General features: G+C 35.6%; 1 protein-coding gene across 1 annotated transcript; it reads left to right on the top strand.

Moving 5' to 3' along the window:
- The first annotated feature begins 432 nt into the window (after window positions 1–432).
- Window positions 433–4,024, top strand: LOC105498389 (tumor suppressor candidate 1). Its single transcript, XM_011770447.3, has one exon. The coding sequence runs from the start codon at window positions 557–559 to the stop codon at window positions 1,190–1,192; it is 636 nt and encodes a 211-aa protein (XP_011768749.2). The 5' UTR covers window positions 433–556; the 3' UTR covers window positions 1,193–4,024.
- The last annotated feature ends 18,262 nt before the right edge of the window (window positions 4,025–22,286 follow it).

Genomic DNA, 22,286 nt, shown 5'->3' with positions numbered 1-22,286 from the left:
GAACCCCATGACAGGTGCTCAGCCCAATTCTGTTGAACGTTTTATTAAACATAGGAGTGGGTTAAACCACTGGGTTTTAAATGAAGTACTTATACTTAGAGCTTTTCAACTTGCCCCATAGCTTTGTCCCAGAACTGATCATTCTATTATCATTAGTTTTGAGAATGCCGTGTAAAGCACTGTTGGTTGCGCTCTGGAGCGGGCGAGGACGGCTTGTTCCTGCAGTGCCCGGGCATGCACGGAAGCGCCCTGGCAGAACTCAGCTGAGTATACACGCTTTTTCCCGCGCAGCCGGAGAGCTGAACAGCAAAGCGCTTCCCGAGAAATTGTGTCAGCACAGCCTGGAGATAGCAGGCCCAGGGGGCAGCTCCACCACAGGAGACAGGACACGCCTCAGCCTGGGCAAATTCCCGGCCTCCTTTGGCTCTAAGCCAGCAGCCGCCGCCCGCCACCTCCTCTCCTCCTCCGCCGTCACCCCGGCCGCCCTGCTGGCCCCGAACTTGCCCGCGCCTGGGCGCGCGGCCCCTCAGCCCGCGGGGCTGGCGGCGCGGTTGGGATGGGACCGATGTGGCGCATGCGTGGTGGCGCCACTAGGCGCGGGAGTTGCTGCGGCGGGGACGGTACTGTGGCCAGCCGAGGGCCAGGCCGCTCGGGCCGGACTCGTGGGGGTGGCAACAGCAGCAGCGGCGGCGGCGTGGGCTGGCGAGGCCGCGCGGACGGCGCCCGACAGCAGCTGGAAGAGCGGTTTGCCGACCTGGCGGCGAGCCACTTGGAGGCCATCCGTGCGCGGGACGAGTGGGACCGGCAGAACGCGCGGCTGCGTCAGGAGAACGCCCGCCTGCGGCTCGAGAACCGGCGGCTGAAGCGCGAGAACCGCAGCCTCTTCCGTCAGGCTTTGCGGCTCCCCGGCGAAGGCGGCGATGGGACGCCCGCGGAGGCGCTCCGGGTCCCTGAAGAGGCCAGCACGAACCGGAGGGCTACAGACAGCGGCCCAGAGGAGGAGCCGGGCAGCCCCAGGGCCCTGAGGGCCCGACTTGAGAAGCTGGAGGCCATGTACCGCCGGGCCCTGCTGCAGCTGCACCTCGAGCAGCGGGGACCACGTACGAGCGGGGACAAGGAGGAGCAGCCTCTACAGGAACCTGCCTCCGGCTTCCGCTCCCAGGACTCGGAGCCCTCCGGGTCCTGGCTGTAGCCGAGGCCGCAGCCAGAGAGAGGCGGGGCCTCGAGCGGGCCCCTCCTCCTCTGTTCCCGGCGCCCCCCACCTCGCGCACGCCCTGGCCCGCGCCCTGCCCGCGGATACCTTGGACGACGGTGCCCTCCCGCCCCCGCCAGCGGACACTTACAAGGTGGCGCTTGGCCATCCGCTTGGCGGAGGTCGAGTGGGTGCAAGGGCCCTCGGGACCTCCCACATGTACAGTTCCCCTACCTCTTGCCCTGGCTAGTTTCCCTGGAGAGAGGCCTAGCCAACAAGGAAGGGACGGATTTTAAAACAGCAAGAACTGGGTGCCAAGAAACATTTCATATTCCCTGAACTTTTCTAGATGTTGTGAGAACCTGTTGTACTTTTTTCCCCTGTATTTTGGTTCTGAGGGATGAGTAATGCGTTTTTAATTGGTTGAGTTTGTACATTCTTCAATCCCCTAAAGCCTTCAGCTATTCTCTCTTATGTGGCCAACATTTTAATAAGTACAGTGTTTGCTTTTATAAGTCGGTGTTACTTGGATGTCCTATAAAATACCCAATTTTTATAAAGATGATATTTATAACCTAGGAACTCATGCCTGCCTTGGCTGCAGTCCCTGTACATCTAATATATACTGATTTGTTTGCCCCCAGAGAATTTTTAAAGTATCTGCCTATATCGTGATCTTTTGAAATGGTCAATAAATCTGGTGCATTAAAAATCATCTGAAAGGTTCCAACGAGCATTATTTGAAGTGTGTTAAATTTTTAGATTTTTTAAAAGATACCTTTGTGAATATACTAATTTAAATGTAGTTTTAGTTGTCCTTTGTAAACTATCATGTTCTTTTAGATTTATGTAACAGTTATCTTTTAAAATAATCTAAAGATTAGATAGTCTAAAAGTTATTTTAATCTTTAATATTCGATTAGCTTAATTAGTACGTAATTTACCTTATTTTGACTAAGGACTTCTAATAAATTATAAATTACTTGTATATCAAAAGCTCCTCCAACAAAGTGATGGAAGTCTCAGTTGTTATTTCAATGGCACAAAAAAGTGAGTAGTTTAGGGATAAATGTCCTAAAATTACTTTTATTGCGCTTCATTAGTAACACTTTTGCCAACTAAGTAATGAAGACGATACCATTGTAACTGATAAAAAATCATGGGTCTAAGAGTGTTTCAATGATGGAAAACATTTCATGGGAAAAAAATCATGAAGAGAATTGTCAGGGGAATAAAATATACTAGTTATAGCATAGTCTAAAAGTTTTAAATATTATATATTACAAAACAATGTACCAGGAAAACAAGTTTTGTGATTTGTCTAGTTCTGGGTTTTGAAGACACTGTATTTTGCTTAAAGGTAATTGATACTCAGATGTGAATATTAGAATCTTCTCCTATGGCCAAAAAATATAAGAAGGAACTTGATGAGAAGACGTAGGTATATGAAAATAAGTTATATTCCCCTTGACTTCATTTTCTAAGAGTGAAAGAAATACAGTGATGTACTGCCTAACTGACATTTCAGTCAGGGATGGACTGCTTATATGATGATGGCCCGTAAGATTATAATACTGTATTTTTATTGCACATTTCTATGTGTAGACGTGTTTAAATACACAACTACCATTGCGTTGTAATTGCCAGCAGTATTCAGTACAATAACATGCTTCCAAACTTGTAGCCTAGCAGGAATGGGCTCTACCATATAGCCTGGGTATGTACTAGGGTATACCTTCTAAGTTTGTGTAGGTACACTGTAATGTTCACATAACGAAATTGCCTAGTGATGCATTTCTCAGAACACATCCCATTGTTAAGAGACCCATGTCTGTAAAACATGTTTAGGAGGCAGTAGGAATTGGAGAACAGAAAAACGTTTGTCCACCTTACTATTAAATTGTAACTTAAGGCTTAAATCTTAGTATTCTCATTTGTAAAATGAACGTAAGGTCTACCTCAAAATGTTACAAAAATGTTATTGAAATAATATAAGCAAAATGCCTGCTTCAAAGTAAGTTCAATATCTGTGAGAATTATAATCCAAAGTGTGAAAATTGTAGATGCATATTTTTCTTACACTTTTCCCTTGCTTTCTGTATCTTGCTTCTCTATGACTTTAGAAGTATTAGCAAAAATATATAAATTTAGAATAAATTGACATTTTTTACTTCTTAGCAAATAGAAGAGAGAAAAACCTATATAATAAGAATAATGAAATATGTTTTAAAAAAATTGCCACATGTCACAAAATTGGGGATATTTAAGCAACCAAATTATTTAGTTTACATAGTTCTTAACCACTTTTTGTCTTAAAATTATATACATATGAATGAATGCTAAAAATTGTAAATGTTACTTGTGAAAACATTTTTATAATGGAATGTAAGTGTGCACACACACACACACACACACACACAAATGAGGGTAACTTTTGAGCATAATTCCTAAAAGGCATTGCAAATTCTGAAAACAAAATGCTCATAAGTTGGGTTAAAGCTAATGTTTATTTCAAGCTCGATGAAGTTCTCTGCTGATAACTGGTAAAGCATCATGTAGTAATGTGAAAGAGGTTTTGTTATATCACAATATGTAGCAATTAAAGAATTGGGTAAAGTTGATTTTAGAAAAGCCTCTCGTAGAGGAGGCTTTAAAATCTAAAGTTGATTTTAGAAAGGATATATACAATGATATCCTCTTTATTACTTAGTTGTCAAGTGTAATTCATTAATGAAGTGCAATAAAAGTGAACAGGACATTTATCGCTAATCTAGAAATTTTAGTTTGATCTAGGGTGCATTTTGATCTAAAATAAACAAAAACTACAGTGTACCATACCTGATTACAATGACATTTTCTTTTCATTCTTTCAGATTATTTGTACAATGAAAAGAGGGCTTACAGTTTATAGAAATAAGTGACAAAAATGTGTATCTTCTTAGCAAGTGAATTTAGCGAGGGGGGATTGGCATGTTTTAATAAACTTTTTTTTATGGTTGCTACTCATAAAAGTACACTTTATCATATCTTGTACAAAAATTAGAAAATGAATCAAAGCAATATAAAAGGAGTACTTATGTAGATCATAGAATAAGCTTTTTTTTGCTAAACATCTTGAATATTATGAATATTTGAAATATATTTGGAAACTTTTTGTCATGTTTAAATATTCTTAGACATAGTTTTGCCAATTCACAAGTATTGCCATGATAAAGATAATATCAAGTTATTTAATAAATTAAATTAACAGTATATACTGAAAAATTATTAGCATCCTGCCCTTGATCCCAGTGCCAAAAGACCATTTTTTCTTTTGCTAGATTTTTAGCAAAAGGATAGATTTTTACTGAGAATTTGTCACAAAATGTTTGGAAAATCTTCATGAATGGCAAAATTTTTTATATTTCTATTTAGTGATGAATTGATTAAAAATTCTAATTTTTTCTAGTATAAACTTATTTTTTGAGTATCTAATGTGTCACCAGATACGCAAGTAGTATATATATATATATATATATGAATTTTCAATGCATAGTATCCTTTTCCATTGGTGTAAAAGTGATAATGTATATTAAAAAGCTTTAAAAAGTCATTTAATTATGGTATTTTGTAAGCTAATCTTATTCCTGATAATTGGGTAAAGCCTAACATTTTTCTTAAATCATTTAATTCTCTTATCCAATCCATTATTTGCCCCTATTAGAATTGATACACAATTTCCTTGACCTTACATTTTTCTGTATTTAACTCTAATTTGTATCATTTTAAGCATGTAACCTCTATTGTATTTTAAACTTATTGACTTTGTCATTAGTTATGGTGAAGACTGTTGCTATAAAAAGAAACCCAACAATTAAGTAGCTATAAAAAACAACTATTTTTTCTCTAACAAAATACTCTAATTAGGGTGCTTAAGGATGTCAGGAAGCTGTGCCCATATGATCATTTGTGGTCTCAGACTCCTTCTGTGTTGTGCCTCTGCCTTACCTTTGCTTCACCTGTATGGTAGAAACAGATTACCATACCCAGGTTTCAGTCTATGAGAATAGTAACTAGAAATGAGAGGCAGCATACCCAGATCTGAAAATGACATAAATCTCTCCCCTCACGTTCTGTCAGTACAACATCATTACATCACCATTCAACTTCAAAGGAGGCTGAAAAATGTAATTAAGTTGTATAATCTTTGGTCCAGCTATAATTTCATTATAACAGAAGAATGGGAGAACAGATTTTTATGGACAACCACCTTAAATGGAGGCTGTCATCTATTTAGAATTTTAAAATATTTTATGTCTTAGTATAGTATATTTGAAACTACATAATGTAGTTAAAAATAAAAATATAGTATGATTACTTTGTAGACTGAAAAAAAAATCTGACTTTTTAAATTCACCTATGCACTATTCTTATGAATACAAAACATCAGATATTGCTTTGTATTTAAAATAAGTAAGGAAATATAGCTAGTAAATTTTGTATAGGACATCCCTGTAAGTATGAACTATCTGTAAAAATTGTATATTATAAATATATGGGGTTTAGAGCCTATAAGTAGTAAGCATTATTCTATTATGTGTGTATATCTAAATGAAAAACTTGAGGGGAAACGTATTTTGTTCGTCTTATCTATTATGTACCACAATTCTACAACTTTTATAGCTGAAAGAGACCTTACAGGTTTTAGCCCAGCATCCTTTAAACTTTTTTTGTCAACAACTTTGAAGAAATTCACATCTTACATAGCATGCTAGTTGAGTATTCTTCATTCATTTATTAAGAATAGTTAACCAAAATTGAATGTGAATGCTCAATAATTAAGTCTAATAGAACCATTTAACTCTAAAACGTAAACATTTGGCTTGTGAGTGATTGAAAATCAATTTGTTGATCAACCCTAAACAAAATTTAAATTTTGCTAAATATTGTGCTATAGAGAAGGCTATGACCTCTTCACTTGCCCTCTTGAATATGTACATGTGTAGGGATGCTTCAGTTTTTCAGAGTATAATTAGTACACTTAAATATACTTGTATGATAAAACAATATAGTTTATACCTATTTACTTGTGCTATCCTTCTCAGTATCAGTCTGTTAATTACAATTTCTTTAAACATAACTAATTTCTGTGTGTTAGCTACATTTCAGGATTCAACTAATTCCAAGATTAAACTTGGTCTTCAAAAGTTCTGGAAGCTTTACTGGTGGATAGTAGAATACTATTATAATCCTATTATATTTAAAAATTTTCAATATTTTAAATAAATTGCAATGATCACATATTAATGTTAATGATACTAAGTTGTATTAATATATCCTTTGCTGATTCCTTACGTTTCTAAGTATGTTGTTTAAAATAACATACAAAAAAAGAAGGAATGTGCTTAGAAATAGAATGAGCACAGAAACAAAGAGTTGAAGACGGCTGGTTCAAAACCAGAAGGAGATAAAATACGACAACAAGATAGGATATCTTAATTAGATGGGACTGCTATAACAAAATATCATAAACTAGGTGGCTTATAAACAAGATAAATTTATTTCTCACTGTTTTGGAGCCTGGAAATATGAGATGAGCATGCCAGTAGACTAGGGTTCCAGTGAGGGCCCTCTTCCGGGTTGCAGACTGCTTATTTTAACCTCAATATCTGAAACAGAGAGCTCTGGTCTCCTCTTTCCATATATGGTCACTAATCTCATTCTTAGGGCTCTAGTCTTATGACCTAATTATCTCCTAGGGGCTACACCTCCAAATACCATCACATTGGGAATAGAGTTTCAACATATGAACTTTGTTGGTGACATAAACACTTAGTCCACTGCATAACATGATGCTGAGCAAATGTACTAGGGTTTTCTTTACTCCAAAATATGTTCATTGAAATACTACCTTAATTTTCCCATTAAGATACCAACAATATGCAATACATTTACACTATCTTATATGGCTAAACTAAGAAAATATTAAAATCTATCTCAGCAACTATCTGAAAATCTATATCCCCATATCTTTAAACCAGCACTGTAAACTAATGTTCTTGGATGGTGGCCAGAACTAACATATCTGCAGTTGTCCAAGTCAGACAGCTGGGACTATCGATACCACTATCTTATATATTCTTTTAAAAATTCTATGTGTTTGTGTATGTGTGCACGCATGAATACGAATGCTCATGTGCAAACAAACACAAGAATTTATACACACTGTGTAGATTCCCCACACACCCATGAGCAGAAAATATTACTTGGACATCATTCCAAATCAAGACCTTACTAGGTACTTCATTTCTCTTACTGGTTTAGACTAGCTTTTGCTCTTAATAGTAACGCTACATTGAATATATATGTATGTTTCTTATTTCATATTTATACAAATGTCTCTGTAATAAATTTATATAAATGTGTTTTTGTTTTTAAAAGCTTGCAGATTTTTATTGCAAAAGAGACTACCAAACTGCTCTCTGCAGAGTGTGTACCAATTACATTTCACCCAAAAATCTTTGAGATGCCTGTTTTCCGATATTCTTACCACATGGTGTAGTACCAAATGTTCATTTTGCTTATATGACAGTTGGAAAACTTAATCACATTGTAAGTTTTAAATTACATGTCTCCTATTACAACTGAGATTAAGCTAGGATCACCATTTGGTAAAATTTTAGAGGTTGAGATTCATGTAGATTATACCTAAGGAAATTTATATTTCCTTTAATGTGAACTTATTTTTTTGTAGGAGTGATATGTAAGTATTTTTTTCTGAAATCTTCTGAATGTATGCTGCTTTTAATCTATAAATGTCAATGTGGTCACATTTTCAGTCGTTTATTATTTTTGGATTTATGTAAGAGTTACATATACACTATATATCTTTATCTAATTTATCTGGAATTATTTTGATGTTAATTTTGGTATAGAGATCCAAATGTATTTTTATATCAAAAGGATATCAGTTGATCATCATTGATTAATTTATCCTTTCCTTAATAAAATGTAATGTTACCTTAATTGTATACTAATCTTCTGGGTATAATTGTTTATTATTTCTGTTTATTATTACTTATTTTGTTCTATGAATCTATTCATATAGCTGTATCATATTGCTTAATCACTATAACTTTATAAAATATTTCAATCTATAGTAATGTTAATGCCCCTCAGTACTCTTTGTTAGTAAAAATTTTCTTAATTTTGCATGTTTTTAGATGAAAGCTTTACAATATTCTAAAACAAAATGTCTTAGGCTGAGTGTGGTGGCATATGCCTATAATCTCAATGCTTTGAGAGGCCAAAGCAAGAGCATTGCTTGAGCCCGGGAGTTTGAGACCAGCCTGGGCAACATAGGGAGACACTGTCTCTACAAAAAAAAATTAAAAATTAACTGGGCATGATGGTATGCACCTGTGGTCTTAGCTATTCAGGAGGCTGAGGTGGGAGGATTGTTTGAGCCTGGGAGGCTGAGGCTGCAGTGAGCTGTGATGGCACCACTGCACTCCAGCCTGGGTGACAGAGTAAAACCCTTCCTCAAACAAACAACTCCAACATGTGTTGTTGATATTTTAATCTGGATGCAATTAAATGTAAGATTTTAGAGATAACTGACATCGATAATAGTGAATGTATCCATCCAAAAACAGGTTATGTCTCTGTATTTGTTCAAATCTTGTTTTCTTTCTCACTCACAAGCTTGTGAAATTTTCTTCATATGGCTCGTGAGCATTTTAATTAATTTTATTACTAAATATTCTAGCTTTCTTGTTGCTAATACAAATGGCATCTTTTCTATATTATACCTTCTGATTCATTGTGTAAATTTAGCACTATAGAAGAAAACTATTTTAAAGATTTACATTCAGCCAAATTGCTGAATTATCTTATTATTTAAGCTAATTTTTAAAGTTATATTTAATTTTTTTCAGGCCTAAAATTATAACTTTTTCCAGTATAAATGTTTTACTTTATTTTTTTCCAATTTTTAGACTTTTTTCTTCTGTGATCTTATGATTCTCATTTTCAATTTCACTGGCTAACACGTCCAGAAAAAAAGAAAATTAAGTAATGGTGGTGAATAACGAAAAATGTTTCTGACATTAATAGGAATGTTTCTTGCTTTCTCTATTAAGAACGATGTGACTACTCTGTTATTTCCTAATTTTGTAGTCTTTATCATAACTATGGTTATATACTTATTCCATAAAAGTTTTTTTTTTCACTTTTGTTACAGAACAGTTTAAATAGTAATGGAGTATATATTTTGGTAAATTGCACATGTGGGGCTTTTTGGGATAGATTGATTATTTTGGGAGGCACAGAGTAGATCTTTCAAAATTTGCCTACTTATTTGGTGAAAATGTATTTCTTTACAAACTTGGCTCAAGTTGACTAAAGACAGCAATGTACAAGTAGGCCCTCTTTATCTGGTTGTACATCCACGAATTTAAAAAATGACAAATTGAATATTTGGAAAAAATAAAAAATAACAATACAACAATAAAAATAATACAAATAAAAATACAGTATAATAACTATTTACATACATTTATATTGTATTAGGTATTATAAGTAATTTAGAGATGATTTAAATTATACAGGAGGATGTGTGTAGGTTACATGCAAAAACTATGGCATTTTATGTAAGACACTTGAGCATCTGCAGGTTTTGGCATCCTGGCATGAGGGTGGGGAGGTCCTGCAACCAATCCTGTGGATGCTGGAGGACAACTGTATGTTCTTTGGTTAAGAGAGAAGTTCTCCCTCTCTGTTGCTGAACTCAGTAGTGCCCTGGCAGCTTTCATACGATCTTAGGAATGGTAGCATGGGGAGCTGGAAGAAAACTTATTTCTTAAAAACATCATCGCACCTTTGTTTGTGTCTGGAGTTTATTCTACTTTTGGGCTTCCAGCTATGTGAGAAAATATATTTTCATATTGTTTAAGCCAGTCTGAGTTAGGGAATTTTCTTAATATGAGTCAAAATGGAATATTATATAGCAATGAGAATGAACACTACAATGACACACCAAAATACAGGTGTCTCACACACATAAAGAAAAGAAGCCAGACACACAAAAAATACTGTTACTCAATTTATAGAGTACAAAACAGTTAACACTTATCTATGATATGAGAAATCAGGATAGTGGATGTTCTTTGGTAAGCAGAGACACTGACAGGAAAGGTACATAAGAATGACTTCCAAAAAATTAGAACCTATAGAAGAAAAAAATATTCCTGAGATGTGTCTTATTATAACATATTTATAACCATTTAGTATCTTTTGGTGCAGGGCTAGGTAAGAAGACTAGAGGAATGGGATGGAGAACTCAGAACTATGCCCACATATATTTGAAAACTTAATTTATGAAAGAATTGCCTTTGAGGTTTACTGGAATCAAGATGAACTTGTCAATAGAAGTGCTATAAAAATAGATTACCCCTATGGAAAAAAAATTATTTTTGCCCTTTACCTCACATCAAATACATACTTTTTAACTTAGATTAAAGTCTTAAATTTGAAAGATAATGTTTGATAAAATTCTAGGAAACAATATTGGAGAATATCTTTATGATCCATAATGAAAAAACATTCCTTAAACAACACATACCTGAAACCAAGAGATTATGTATTCAACCAATAAAAATAAATTATGTTCTCAAAAGCCAGCACAAATTGAGTGGAATGTGAACTGGATGAATATAATTGAAAAATATAAAATGGGTAAAAATCTAATATCTAGAAATGTTGAGAACTAGTGTAAGTCAAATAAAAAATAGAAAGTCATCCCCGTACAGAAAAAGAAAAAGGCTTAACAAGTCTTTTATATTAGAGAATAACTGCAGAGCCAATAAGCCTATGGAAAGGGTTTCCAATTAATATTCATATAACATTAAACTTAGGTATCCCATCTCTTGTAGTCAATAACTTAAATACTCAGCATTTGCCTAATGACTGAAGATAAATCAAAACCTAGAAGTCATTGTGATATGGTTTGACAGTGTCCCCACCCAAATCTCATCTTGAATTGTAAATCCCACAATTCCCATGTGTCACAGGAGGGACTCAGTAGAAGGTAATTGAATCATGAGGGCGGGTCTTTCTCATGCTGATCACGCATAGTGAATAAGTCTCAGGAGACCTGATGGTTTTAAAAAGAGGAGTTCTCCTGCACAAACTCTTTCTTTTTGCCTACCACCATCCATGTAACACGTAACTTGCTCCTCCTTGCCTTCCACCGTGACGGTGAGGTCTCCCCAGCTGTATGGAATTATAAATCCATTTAAAAACTGTTTTTCTTTCCAGTCTCAGGTATGTCTTTATTAGCAGTGTGAAAATGGACTAATACACATTCTGAACATCTTCTCTAATGGTTCTTATATTTAAATGGTTATCAAATCCTATAATTTTTGACTCAAAAATGTCTGTTACAGTTTTTCCTTCATCATTTTGGAACTATGTTATCTTTAAGGACTTTCGAGTTTTATTTCCTATAAGGTGATCATTGAGAAAGACCAATTTATTTTAGTTCAGAGGATAAACTGAGGTATATGTTACAGATCAATAATTTTCAAAGTAGGGCAGGCAGGCTCTGCTATGATGGCCCATGTCTTTAACCCCAGCACTTTGGGAGGCAGAGCGGGGAGGATCGCTAGAGCTCAGGAGGTCAAGACCAGCCTGGGCAACATAGGGAGATCCTGTTTCTACAAAATATTTAAAAATCAACTTGGTGTGGTTGTGTACACCTGTAGTCTCAGCTACTGAAGAGGCTGAGGTGGAAGGATCGTTTGAGCCTGGCAGATCGAGGCTGCAGTGAGCAGTGATCACACCATGGCTCTGTGGCCTAGGTGACACAGCAAGACCCTATCTCAAAAATTTAAAAAAAAAAAAAAAAAAAAAAAAGGGAGGGCAATCATGTATATCAGGGCAGAGGTGAAAAAAATTAGATCTTCTATTTTCATTTATTTTTATCTTATTTTTAAAATGTATTCTTTTTGGTTATGTTCTTAGTATAGCAAATTATATATACATTTTGATATTGTTACCCACACAACAGGTGGTTTTGGTCACTTGGCAGGTCACAGCCCAACGATCACAACCAAAGAGGATTTAGCAAGGGGATTTTATTATTCGCAACAAGTAAGAAAACACCAGGGAGAGCTTCCAAATAAGTGCCTCCCAGGACAGTGGGGGTGAGTCAAGTTTTAAAAGCATACAGCAATGAGGCATGATCTGACTGGATCTTGCAATGAGGTGATTCTGGTAGGCATAATCTGACTGGATCCTGCTAGGGTTTTACGCCATCTGATTGGATCCGGAATCCTGCCCTACAGTGTCTGCTTCTTAACTGAATTATTTATTCAGTTCCTGTTTCTTGGTTAGAGCACTTAGGTTCTTCCTCCCCCCGACCCCCTGCCTATGTTCTTGCATACTGGGTTCATCTGGACATGCTTACCTTACAGATCTTCAGCCTGAGGGTCTATAGCAACTGCAAAACAGTTCTCAGCTTTGTTACCATAAAGGTAAATAAGATTGGTCTGATGTGGCTACAGTATGTGCTCACAGATATTTTATAGAGTCAAAAGAAAGCTACACTGGGAGTCAGAAAGCTCAGTTGATGTGTTTGTCTTTTATTAGGTTTAGACCTTAGGAATGTTATTTAATCTCTGTATACAATTTTTCAAGTATAAAAATTGGAAAACAATGTATCCCAAATATATATACAATAAGGTTTGTTATGAGACTTAAATTAGATATTATATCTGTACTTGCACTTTAGTTTTTAAAGTATAATACCAAGGAAAGAAAATTATTATTTCTAGGGAATAATTTCTTCATGTCCCTTGGTTTTTAGGACAGAAAGTATTAGTCATTACAATTATGTTGGATTTTTATTTGATTTGTCCTCCTGACTGCTTCTTAAGGTTGAGAATGAATTTCTCAGAATTTTTGGGTGTATATTTCTTTGCTCAGCCTTTTATATATTTCAGGTGAGAACCTAGGGCAAGTTTGTGTCTGTCAAGTACAAGAAGGCTACCAAGTTAACTTGCAAATCTCAAAGGTTATGTTATTGAATCTATGTGCCTCACAACATTTTCTGAGAAAAATAAAAGCACTTTTATGCTTTTAATAAGGCACATCAGTAATACTAATAATTCTAAGACTTGAAAACATCTGACTGTGAAGCTGATTATGTACTCAAGCGGAAAGCTGCAATCAAAAAAGGTTTCTGAATCCACTTTCTTCTACAGTGTTTTAAAAAATATTATTGATGCAGATGTTGAATTTCTTTAAAAAATGCAAAATAATTGGATCTGAAAACTCCTTTTAACTAAAAAGTTTTCACATTTTTTTACAAAACCAATATCTTTCTTGATAAAATAAATTCTTATAAATTATTCTTCTGAAGCTGAGGTTCAGCAGCCTAAAAGCAAAGTCAAATGATAATAAAATGTCCAAGACATGACTACCAGATATCAAACCTTTGCCTTCCATATTCAGTCTCCATCCTCTTTACCCTAGTCTGCATTTATATATTACTGACCCCCCTTGCTTCTTGGGTTGCAGGGCAAAGTTGGCTTCTGGTTAGTTTAGGCCATTAGGAAAAACTAACATGAGAAGATGTGATGGCCCAATGGGTTCACCTTGCCTGCTGCCTAGACAGAGCCAATTTATCAAGACAGGGAATTTGCAATGGAGAAAGAGTAATTCACGCAGAGCCAGCTGTGTGGGAGACCAGAGTTTTATTATTACTCAAGTAAGTCTCCCTGAGTATTCAGGGATCCGATTTTAAAGATTATTTGGTGGGTAGGAGCCAGGAAAGTGGGAGTGCTGATTGGTCAGGTTGGAGAGGGAATCCCAGGGGGTTGAAATTAAATTTTCTTTTTTTTTTTTTTTTTTTTTTGAGATTGAGTCTTGCTCTGTCACTCAGGCTGGAGTGCAGTGGCACAATCTCAGCTCACTGCAACCTTCACATCCCGGGTTCAAGCGATTCTTCTGCCTCAGCCTCCCGAGTAGCTGAGACTACAGGCACGTGCCACCATGCCCGGCTAATTTTTGTATTTTTAGTAGAGATGGGGTTTCACCATGTTGGCCAGGCTTGTCTCAAACTCCTGACTCATGATCCACCCACCTTGGTCTCCCAAAGTGCTGGGGTTACAGGCTGAGCCACTGCGCGCCGCCCCAAGTTAGGTTTTTTTGGTGTCTTCTGTTCCTGCGTGCGATGGCAGAACTGGTTGGGTCAGATTATCAGTCTGGGTGATATCAGCTGATCCATGGAGTGCAGGGTCTGCAAAATATCTCAAGCACTGATCTTAAATTTTACATAGTGATGTTACCCCCAGGAACAATTTGGGGAGGTTCAGACTCTTGAAGCCAGAGGCTGCATGACCTTTAAACTGTAATTTCTAATCTTGTAGCTAATTTGTTAGTCCTGCAAATGCAGACTGGACCCTAGGTAAGAAGGAGGTCTTTTTGGGAAAGGGCTGTTATCAGTTTTGTCTCAGAGTCAAACCATGAACTGAATTTGTTCCCATAGTTCAGCCTACAACCAGGAATGAACAAGGACAGCTTAAAGGTTAGAAGCAAGGTAGAGTCAGTTAGGTCTGATTTCTTTCACTGTCATGATTTCCTCAGTCACAGTTTTACAAAGGCAGTTTCAAAGAGAGGGAGGAAAGAATGTTAGGCTGGGTTTGCCCTGGGTTGGCTATATTCTTCTACCAAAGGACCCAGCTCTTGCAAATCTGCCTTGTCTATGGAGACCTCTGTCTCCAGATTCTGATGAAGACTCTACCCCCTTAACATTTCTAGCCAAAGAGTTGTAAAGTTCTTCATTGAAGGTAATATTGACTTTGGGATACTGCTGTATCTCTTCTGGTTTCCCTAACCCTACTCAATTCTTTGCAAATAGCTCTTTATTAAGCTATTTTAAAATAGTTCACTTTGAGTGTGCCATCTGCTTCCTGTGGAGGTATTAATTGATTCAATATATAAACAGTGATGATTGATAGTGACATTTGTTGGTATGCTTTAATTTATATTATATTTAATGCATTTGGAAGATTTCATTGAACAAAAGGATACATCTCAAACTTTGATCTTTGAATAATCTAGCTTTATGCTTTTTTGATTTAACTAACTCAAAATGTACATAGGTAAACTGAGGTTTTGACAATTGGAAATATACTAAGATATTACTTCTTAAGTTAAAAAGTAAATTTAAAGTGATTCAATGTTATTCCACAGATATTTATTTCATTTTTAAATCATTTCAACCTTTTTTTTGATTCAGGGTGCATGTGCAGGTTTGTTACTTGGCTATATTGTGTTATGCTGAAGTTTGGGGTATGACTGATCCCATCACCCAGGCACTGAGCATAACCCAATAGTGTTTTAACCTTTGTCTTCCTTCCTTTCTCTCTCACTCTTCTAGTAGTCCCCCGTTTTTGTTATTGCTTATTATTTTAATAAATTATGCATAAAATCCCTGACTATTGGTAATGCCATCTTATGAGACCATTTACTTCCTTGAAGTGTTTGACATTCAATGCAGATACAGACATATAATAGAAAATAGGAAATCAGGGAGAAAATACTAACTTTCCTAACTAGGAAGAAATATTAGTTGAGATGAGTCTTAAAAGACAGAAAGAGGATCAAGTAGGTGGGCCTCATCAAATGTTTATTCAAGCCGAAGGGAACATGAGTAAGAGACATGAATAGAGATGTACAAGGATGCTCTAGGATTAAAGAGACTGTTACATGACTGAAGTAAAAGATATATAGGATTTTATAAGTTGGATAAGGTAGACAGGGTCAAATAGTAGAAGGCCTTGAATTCCAAAATTTAATCATTCAATGGAGAAAAATCAAAGTTTTTTTAGCAGGTGATTAACTTCGAATTATATGGTAGACATAGGTACCATGATCAGATGTAGTTTTAAGAAAGATTACAGAGGCAGGCCAGATAAAAATAACTCAAGATGATCAAAGTAAGTAATTTAAAACATTCGTTTAAAGAGATTGAAATAATACCTTGAGTGTTAAATGTGTGAAAAGAAAATAAATCTTGGGACCTCAAAATCACTAAGCCAAAGAGAAAAGTCAAGCTGGGAACTGCATCAGGCAAACCTGCCTCCCATTTCATTTCTAAATAAGATAGCTACAAAGATACAAAACTACATTCTTCCCTCACAATTTGTCCACAAGGAAATTCCTTGTGGGCCTCAGATCTTTACCTTAGAACAGTTCTGTTGGATTTTACCCTGGCAATGTAAATTGATGCTGCACAGATGCTGGACAAAGGACAGAATTTAAAGTCATCCTTCTGCTCACCAGAGACAAATGCCTATCTGATTGCTTCCTCTGCCCTACTGCTTGTATAAAAATGAAGATTTGCTGAGTCAGACTAAGGTATAAGTGACTGTTCCTCCACCATCCTCACACATGTAAATTGTGTATGCAGCAAAAGGCTGATCAAAGGCTCAAAATAATGCAACCGTTTGTCTCTTATCTACCTATGACCTAGAAGCCTCTGTGCGGTTTGGTCTAGAAAGGATTTCTCTTGCCTTTCTGAACTGAACCAATGTACACCTTACACATATTGATTGATGTCTTGTGTCTCCCCAAAATGTGTAAAACCAAGCTGTGCCCAACCACCCTTTGCACATGTCACGAGGACCGCGTGAGGCTGTATCACCAATGCATCCTTAACCTTGGCAAAATAAACTTTCTAAATTGATTGAGACCTGTCTCAAATACTTTGGGTTCACACAGGTTACAAAATTTGTGAATATATTCTTTCATTGTAAGTATTCAACATTCACCAAATAAAACTAAATTAAATTACTTCGAATTCCACCAGCTCTACATCAGAGAAAAGGAGAAAGAAGCTGGAGGTGGAAATACCAGGAAAGGAATTAGAGCAATAGTTCAGTCAAGAGATAATAAGGCCTGAACACATTTAAAACTGTTGGAGAATGATAGGTTTCTTAATTCATTTTCTCTGAAAGCAGAGCCTGAAGCAAGGGGATAGAAAAAGATGGCACAATCATGGGGTAAACATGCTCAGTTATAAGAGATAAAAGCCAAATAATGAATTAGAGAAAAATATATATTTAAAGGACAAACAAACCCACGTAAGGACATTGCAAAGAGCAGGCTGGAAATATAAGGCAATATCTAGGAAATGGTAATGCTTAAAGACCCAGGGAAGACAGATTTGAGGAAAGAATGAAAAGTTTCGTACTACAAAGAGGTTAAGCAAAATGTGAAAGAATCCAAGTAAGAAAATGGTCCAATTACTCATCCATCCCTATATCCATGGTCTTTGTAAAGTAATTTTGCAATGCCATCTATAAAGAGGTGAACTCTTTTTCCCTACTTCTTGTTGTTACTTGCTTCCACCAATTAAATGCAGTGGAAATGATGATGTCCCAGTTGGTGTCTAAGACTCAAAAGACCATGCAAACTTCTACTCTTTCTTGGAGTCCTGTTATCACCATATGAACAGGCTTATATGGCTAGCATGCTGGATGAAAGAAGTGTAAACTGATCACTTCTGTTGCTCCAGCCAATAACCAACCATCCTGAACCAGCCAGTCCCCAGATAACAAGTCAGTTGATCACGCAGATAAGAGCAAGCCCTGCAGAGGTCAGCTCAATAAGTCACTGTTCAGAAGAACTCACCGTTGATAATTAAACTTGTAGCATGTTTATTTGAAGTCATGTTTTGGTGATGCTTATTATGCAGCAATATATAAATGATACAGGGAGGGTTATTTTCAAGGGCAGGTTCAAATAAATGATGTTAAGGTTTAAGGCAAGTTAATAGATATCAATTCTTAAGGAATTACCAGAAATATGAAAAATAATGTTTTACAATAAATATCTCTTTGAAGACAAAAACAGAGTTGTAAATGGTGCTGAAGGAATAATAATTGCTATTGTTGTGTATATAAATTATTATTTTTATACAAATGGATTTACGTATGTTTTAAGGAGGTGAAAACAATCTAATGGGGGTTGAAACAGCACAGTCTCAGAAATGGGTGAACCAAATGCACAAATAATTATAATAGGCTAGTAAAAGAAGAGGTTAAATTATTTTTAAAGGGGAAATAAGGAGAAAGGGAAAATTGATAATTTAGAGGGAAAAATGAGTTTAAGGGAGGTAGACTTGGGTGAAGTCATTTCTCCTCAATAAAGGAGTGAAATCATGAATTAACTGATTTGCATTTTAAAAGTGCAAATATTAATGAAAATTATTTAAAATATAGTCAACTGGGGGATAAATAAAAGGATGGCCCAATAATCCTGAAAGCTCAGGTTAGTCTGGAAAGAAAAAAACAAACATTACAAAGAGAAAAAATTATACTGGGCCTGAGGATATAAAGCATACAAAAGACAACCCTGAAGAAACAATTCTCTCTCTTTTTATATCAGGCTTAACATCAGGATTGTTAAATTGATGAGAAAGAATTCTGGGTTTTCTGTAGAGATGGTAAACTATCTCTATGTCTGCAAGAAGCTGATCAGAGAGGGTGTACATTTACATAGAAAGACTGGATTTTTATGAATCTTAGGATTTCCTCTCTTTATACTGGAGTAAGAAAAATCAGCTGAACTTAATAACTTTGCTTATAGCATAGTAACATCAACTCACAGTATTGTTGAGAAAATCAAATGAGATGCATGAACATGAAGGTGCATTGAAAATCTACAACTACATAAAAATGAAAAGGATTTGCCAAAGCTAAGGGAAGCAATATTTAAGATAACTTTTATTAAAACTTATTTTTAAATTATACAAGAAGCCTTATCATATTGGTTAAAAATAACTGGTTCTGTCTCAAGATGATCAAAGCAATTAATCTAAAACACTACTCTAAAGAGATTAAAATAATATCTGAGTGTTACATGTTATAAAGTTTGTGGATATACTCTTCAATTGTTTGTATTCAACATTCACCAAAGAAAACTAAATTCAATTACTTCTAACTCCACCAGACCTACATATCTTACTGCTTCTAACATGTACAATTTATATGAACTATTTTTCTTATTACTTTTTGTGCCACTTGAAAGTAAGTCTTTCATAATGAGAATTATTTGCTCGATTGGTCTACATGGATATTGATGAAGCATAAAGCCCAGCTGACACATAATTTTTGAACATGGATGTGTTCCTCCTGCTGTCTTAAGCAGGAAAAGAAATAAAACAGTTCGCCTTAATAGTTTGTAGTCTAGTAATATGGACAACAGGTCTCAATGAACATACATATGAGAAGACATTGAAAGTATTTTTAAATATCCATTATTCTATTAACAAAGTCAGCAATCATTTATTTGTGAAATGTATGTTGAGCACCTGCTCTGGGACAAGCATTGTGCTTAGTGCCAGTTAGTATCCCAAAAATAGTCTGTCACTACCTTGGAAAGCCCAGAAATAATTGAGTGAAGGTAAACTATATACGAATAGATATTTAGATCCATATATATGTGTGTGTGTGTGTGTGTGTGTGTGTGTGCACTCTTTATTTAAATCCAGCATAATTTACTGGTTTTTTGTTCTGTTTTGTTCTATAAAATGTCTTTTCAGGTTCTGGCATAGGTTAATTAATTGGGAGGATGGAAAGAAATAAGAAGGCTACACTTAAAGAGGCAATGGAGTCACAGTAGAGGCATGCCATTGTGAGGCACTGCTTTTGAGCCTTTCTAGTTTATATGCACAAAACTCTTCCTCCATTCAAGTCTCCTGATGTATAGAGATTTTCACTAACTCATTTAATTTTAGAGACAATGTAAAAGTGAAGATTCACAAATTCAACTCTAAATGAAAGCATTACTTTTCTCTTCTTCCAAAAATGTATTTTGAAAGGAAAGAGATGAGTTTTTATAGAGATGTATCTAATTGGCAATAATCTGTGGTCCTTCAAAAATAGGACTAATTATCATCATGAAGGCAGGGAGGCTTAGATGGCAATTTGTAATTTTTAGCAGGTTTTTACTTGCAGCATTTTAAAGTTGTTGCAGCAGGAGGTAAAGTACAAAGTCATGTTTATTTGAATAAAAATATTTAAAATGCTATATTATAAAATCACTAGAATTCAGAGGAAATGAATACATCTGTCTTCAGTTTTTTATTATTTAAACTTTCCATGTATTTCACATCATGGTAATTTGTGGTTTGCTTCCTCTATGGTCCTTTTAAATGTACCCATGACTTAGATTGTTATGTACTTGCAGATATTGTCTAATACTACACTGGCCAATATGGTAGCCACTAACCAGATGTGGCTTTTTAGTATTTGAAATATAGCTAGTCTGAATTCAGGTGTGCTGTAAGTGCAAAATACACAAAGGATTTAAAATACTTAGGAGGAAAAAGTAAAATATCACATTAACCATGTAATATTAATTACATGTTGAAATGATAACCTTTTGGGATATAGTGGATTAAATAAAATATATTAATATAACTAAGTTTATCTGTCTTACTTTCTTAACGTGGCTACAAGAATATTTAGAAATATACATGTGGCCTGCCTTATGTTTCTATTGAACAGTGCTTTTTAGTAAGTACAGAATACATTGGGAATTTCTCCTCTTAAAACACCATTTTCTATTAACAGAGCTTTAGATTAAAATAGTTTTTTAAAAAAAAATCACACAGCATAGGTATACATTGAACTTTTCATTTACTAAAACCATGAGCTCCATTTTAAGAGAGCTGGTCATAAGCAGCTCAACAATGCCATGCAGTTTATATATTAAAAATGTGTATATCCCACTTACTTGCAAAAGTATTACAAAGATGGTCATAAATATAATTAAATGCAGCAGTTACCAAAATGTCAAATAGAAATAAAGCAAGATAGAGGGAAAATAGGTATCATTATGAAATAAAATGTTTATTGCAATTGATCAGTCATTTAGCTCAAAGTTTCTTACAAGGAGAAAATAAAGACTTAAAACATCATCTTAGTTTATGGTATAGTAAAACCAAAATTTGGATTCATCCATTATTGGAAACTGTAGTTCTTATAAGGTTTTCCAAAAATTTTTATGTATAGTAGAAAAAAATGGCAGAGAAATCCTGGAGAGGTGCTGAAAATCAGGATACCTGACGAGCATACTGCTGCTATATCCACTTATCCCACTGATATCTCTGCATGGTCTCAATAGAAGATTTGAATCTGTGATCTAAAATAATTGTGATGTGAAAACTAGTAATAAAAATCCCCTTCATGTTGGGTGTGGTGGCTCATGCCTGTAATCTCAGCACTTTGGGAGGTAGAGGCAGGAGGATTGTTTGAGCCCAGGAGCTTGAAACAAGGCTGGGCAACCTAACAAGATCTTTCCTCCATAAAAAGAGTAAATAAAAAAAAGAAAACAGAACCCCATTCATCCAATTCCAAAAAAATTTGAAGAATCAGTGATGATAATTTCAACAATATTAAGAGTGATAAAAATAAAATATAGCAATTAAGTTAATACAAATATAATGTGGGGGCAATAAAAAATGTGCAGTTTTTAGGAAAATGTGAAGGATCCATGAAATGGATCAGTATAAGAAATTTTAAAAATTATGTACTGCTTTTCATCAAATCTGAAAAAGATATAAAACTGAAGTGAGCAGAAGGAAGAAAAAAACGTTTTTGGAAATGATATAGAAGTAGCTGAGAACCAGATCTGCCTTGTAAACTATAAGAAGTTTTTATCTTACTCTAATGTGATATCAAGCCATTGGTTTTGAGCACTGGAAATACATAATGTAATTTGACATTCTAAAACATCAGTCTGAATGCTCTGTGGCAAGTAAGCAGTAGAGGACCAAAGGAAAAAATCAACATGATGCTTTTAGACATAGACATAGAGATATGTCATGCTACTTGGATACAGGAGTTTGAGGCTCAGGGAATAGATCAGGGTAGATATGTAAATTTGCACATCAGCACATAGAGGGTAGAATAAATCTTCTGGGGAGTAAATAGAAATATAAAAGAGAAGGGCCCTGAACTCTCAAATATTTTTATTTTTCCTAGAGATGCCAAAGCCCAAAAAGTTAGAAGGCACAACTTGTGAGATAGAACGAAAACTAGGA

The sequence above is a fragment of the Macaca nemestrina genome, chromosome 14 (genome assembly GCF_043159975.1).
Source record: "Macaca nemestrina isolate mMacNem1 chromosome 14, mMacNem.hap1, whole genome shotgun sequence".
NCBI classification, from domain to species: Eukaryota; Metazoa; Chordata; class Mammalia; order Primates; family Cercopithecidae; genus Macaca; species Macaca nemestrina.
The sequence above is the reverse complement of the archived record's forward strand: the minus strand, read 5'-3'. Positions and strand labels throughout refer to the sequence as shown.

Coding starts and splice junctions, on each gene's coding strand:
- LOC105498389 (XM_011770447.3), top strand. CDS start 557: ATGGGACCGATGTGGCGCATGCGTGGTGGCGCCACTAGGCGCGGGAGT.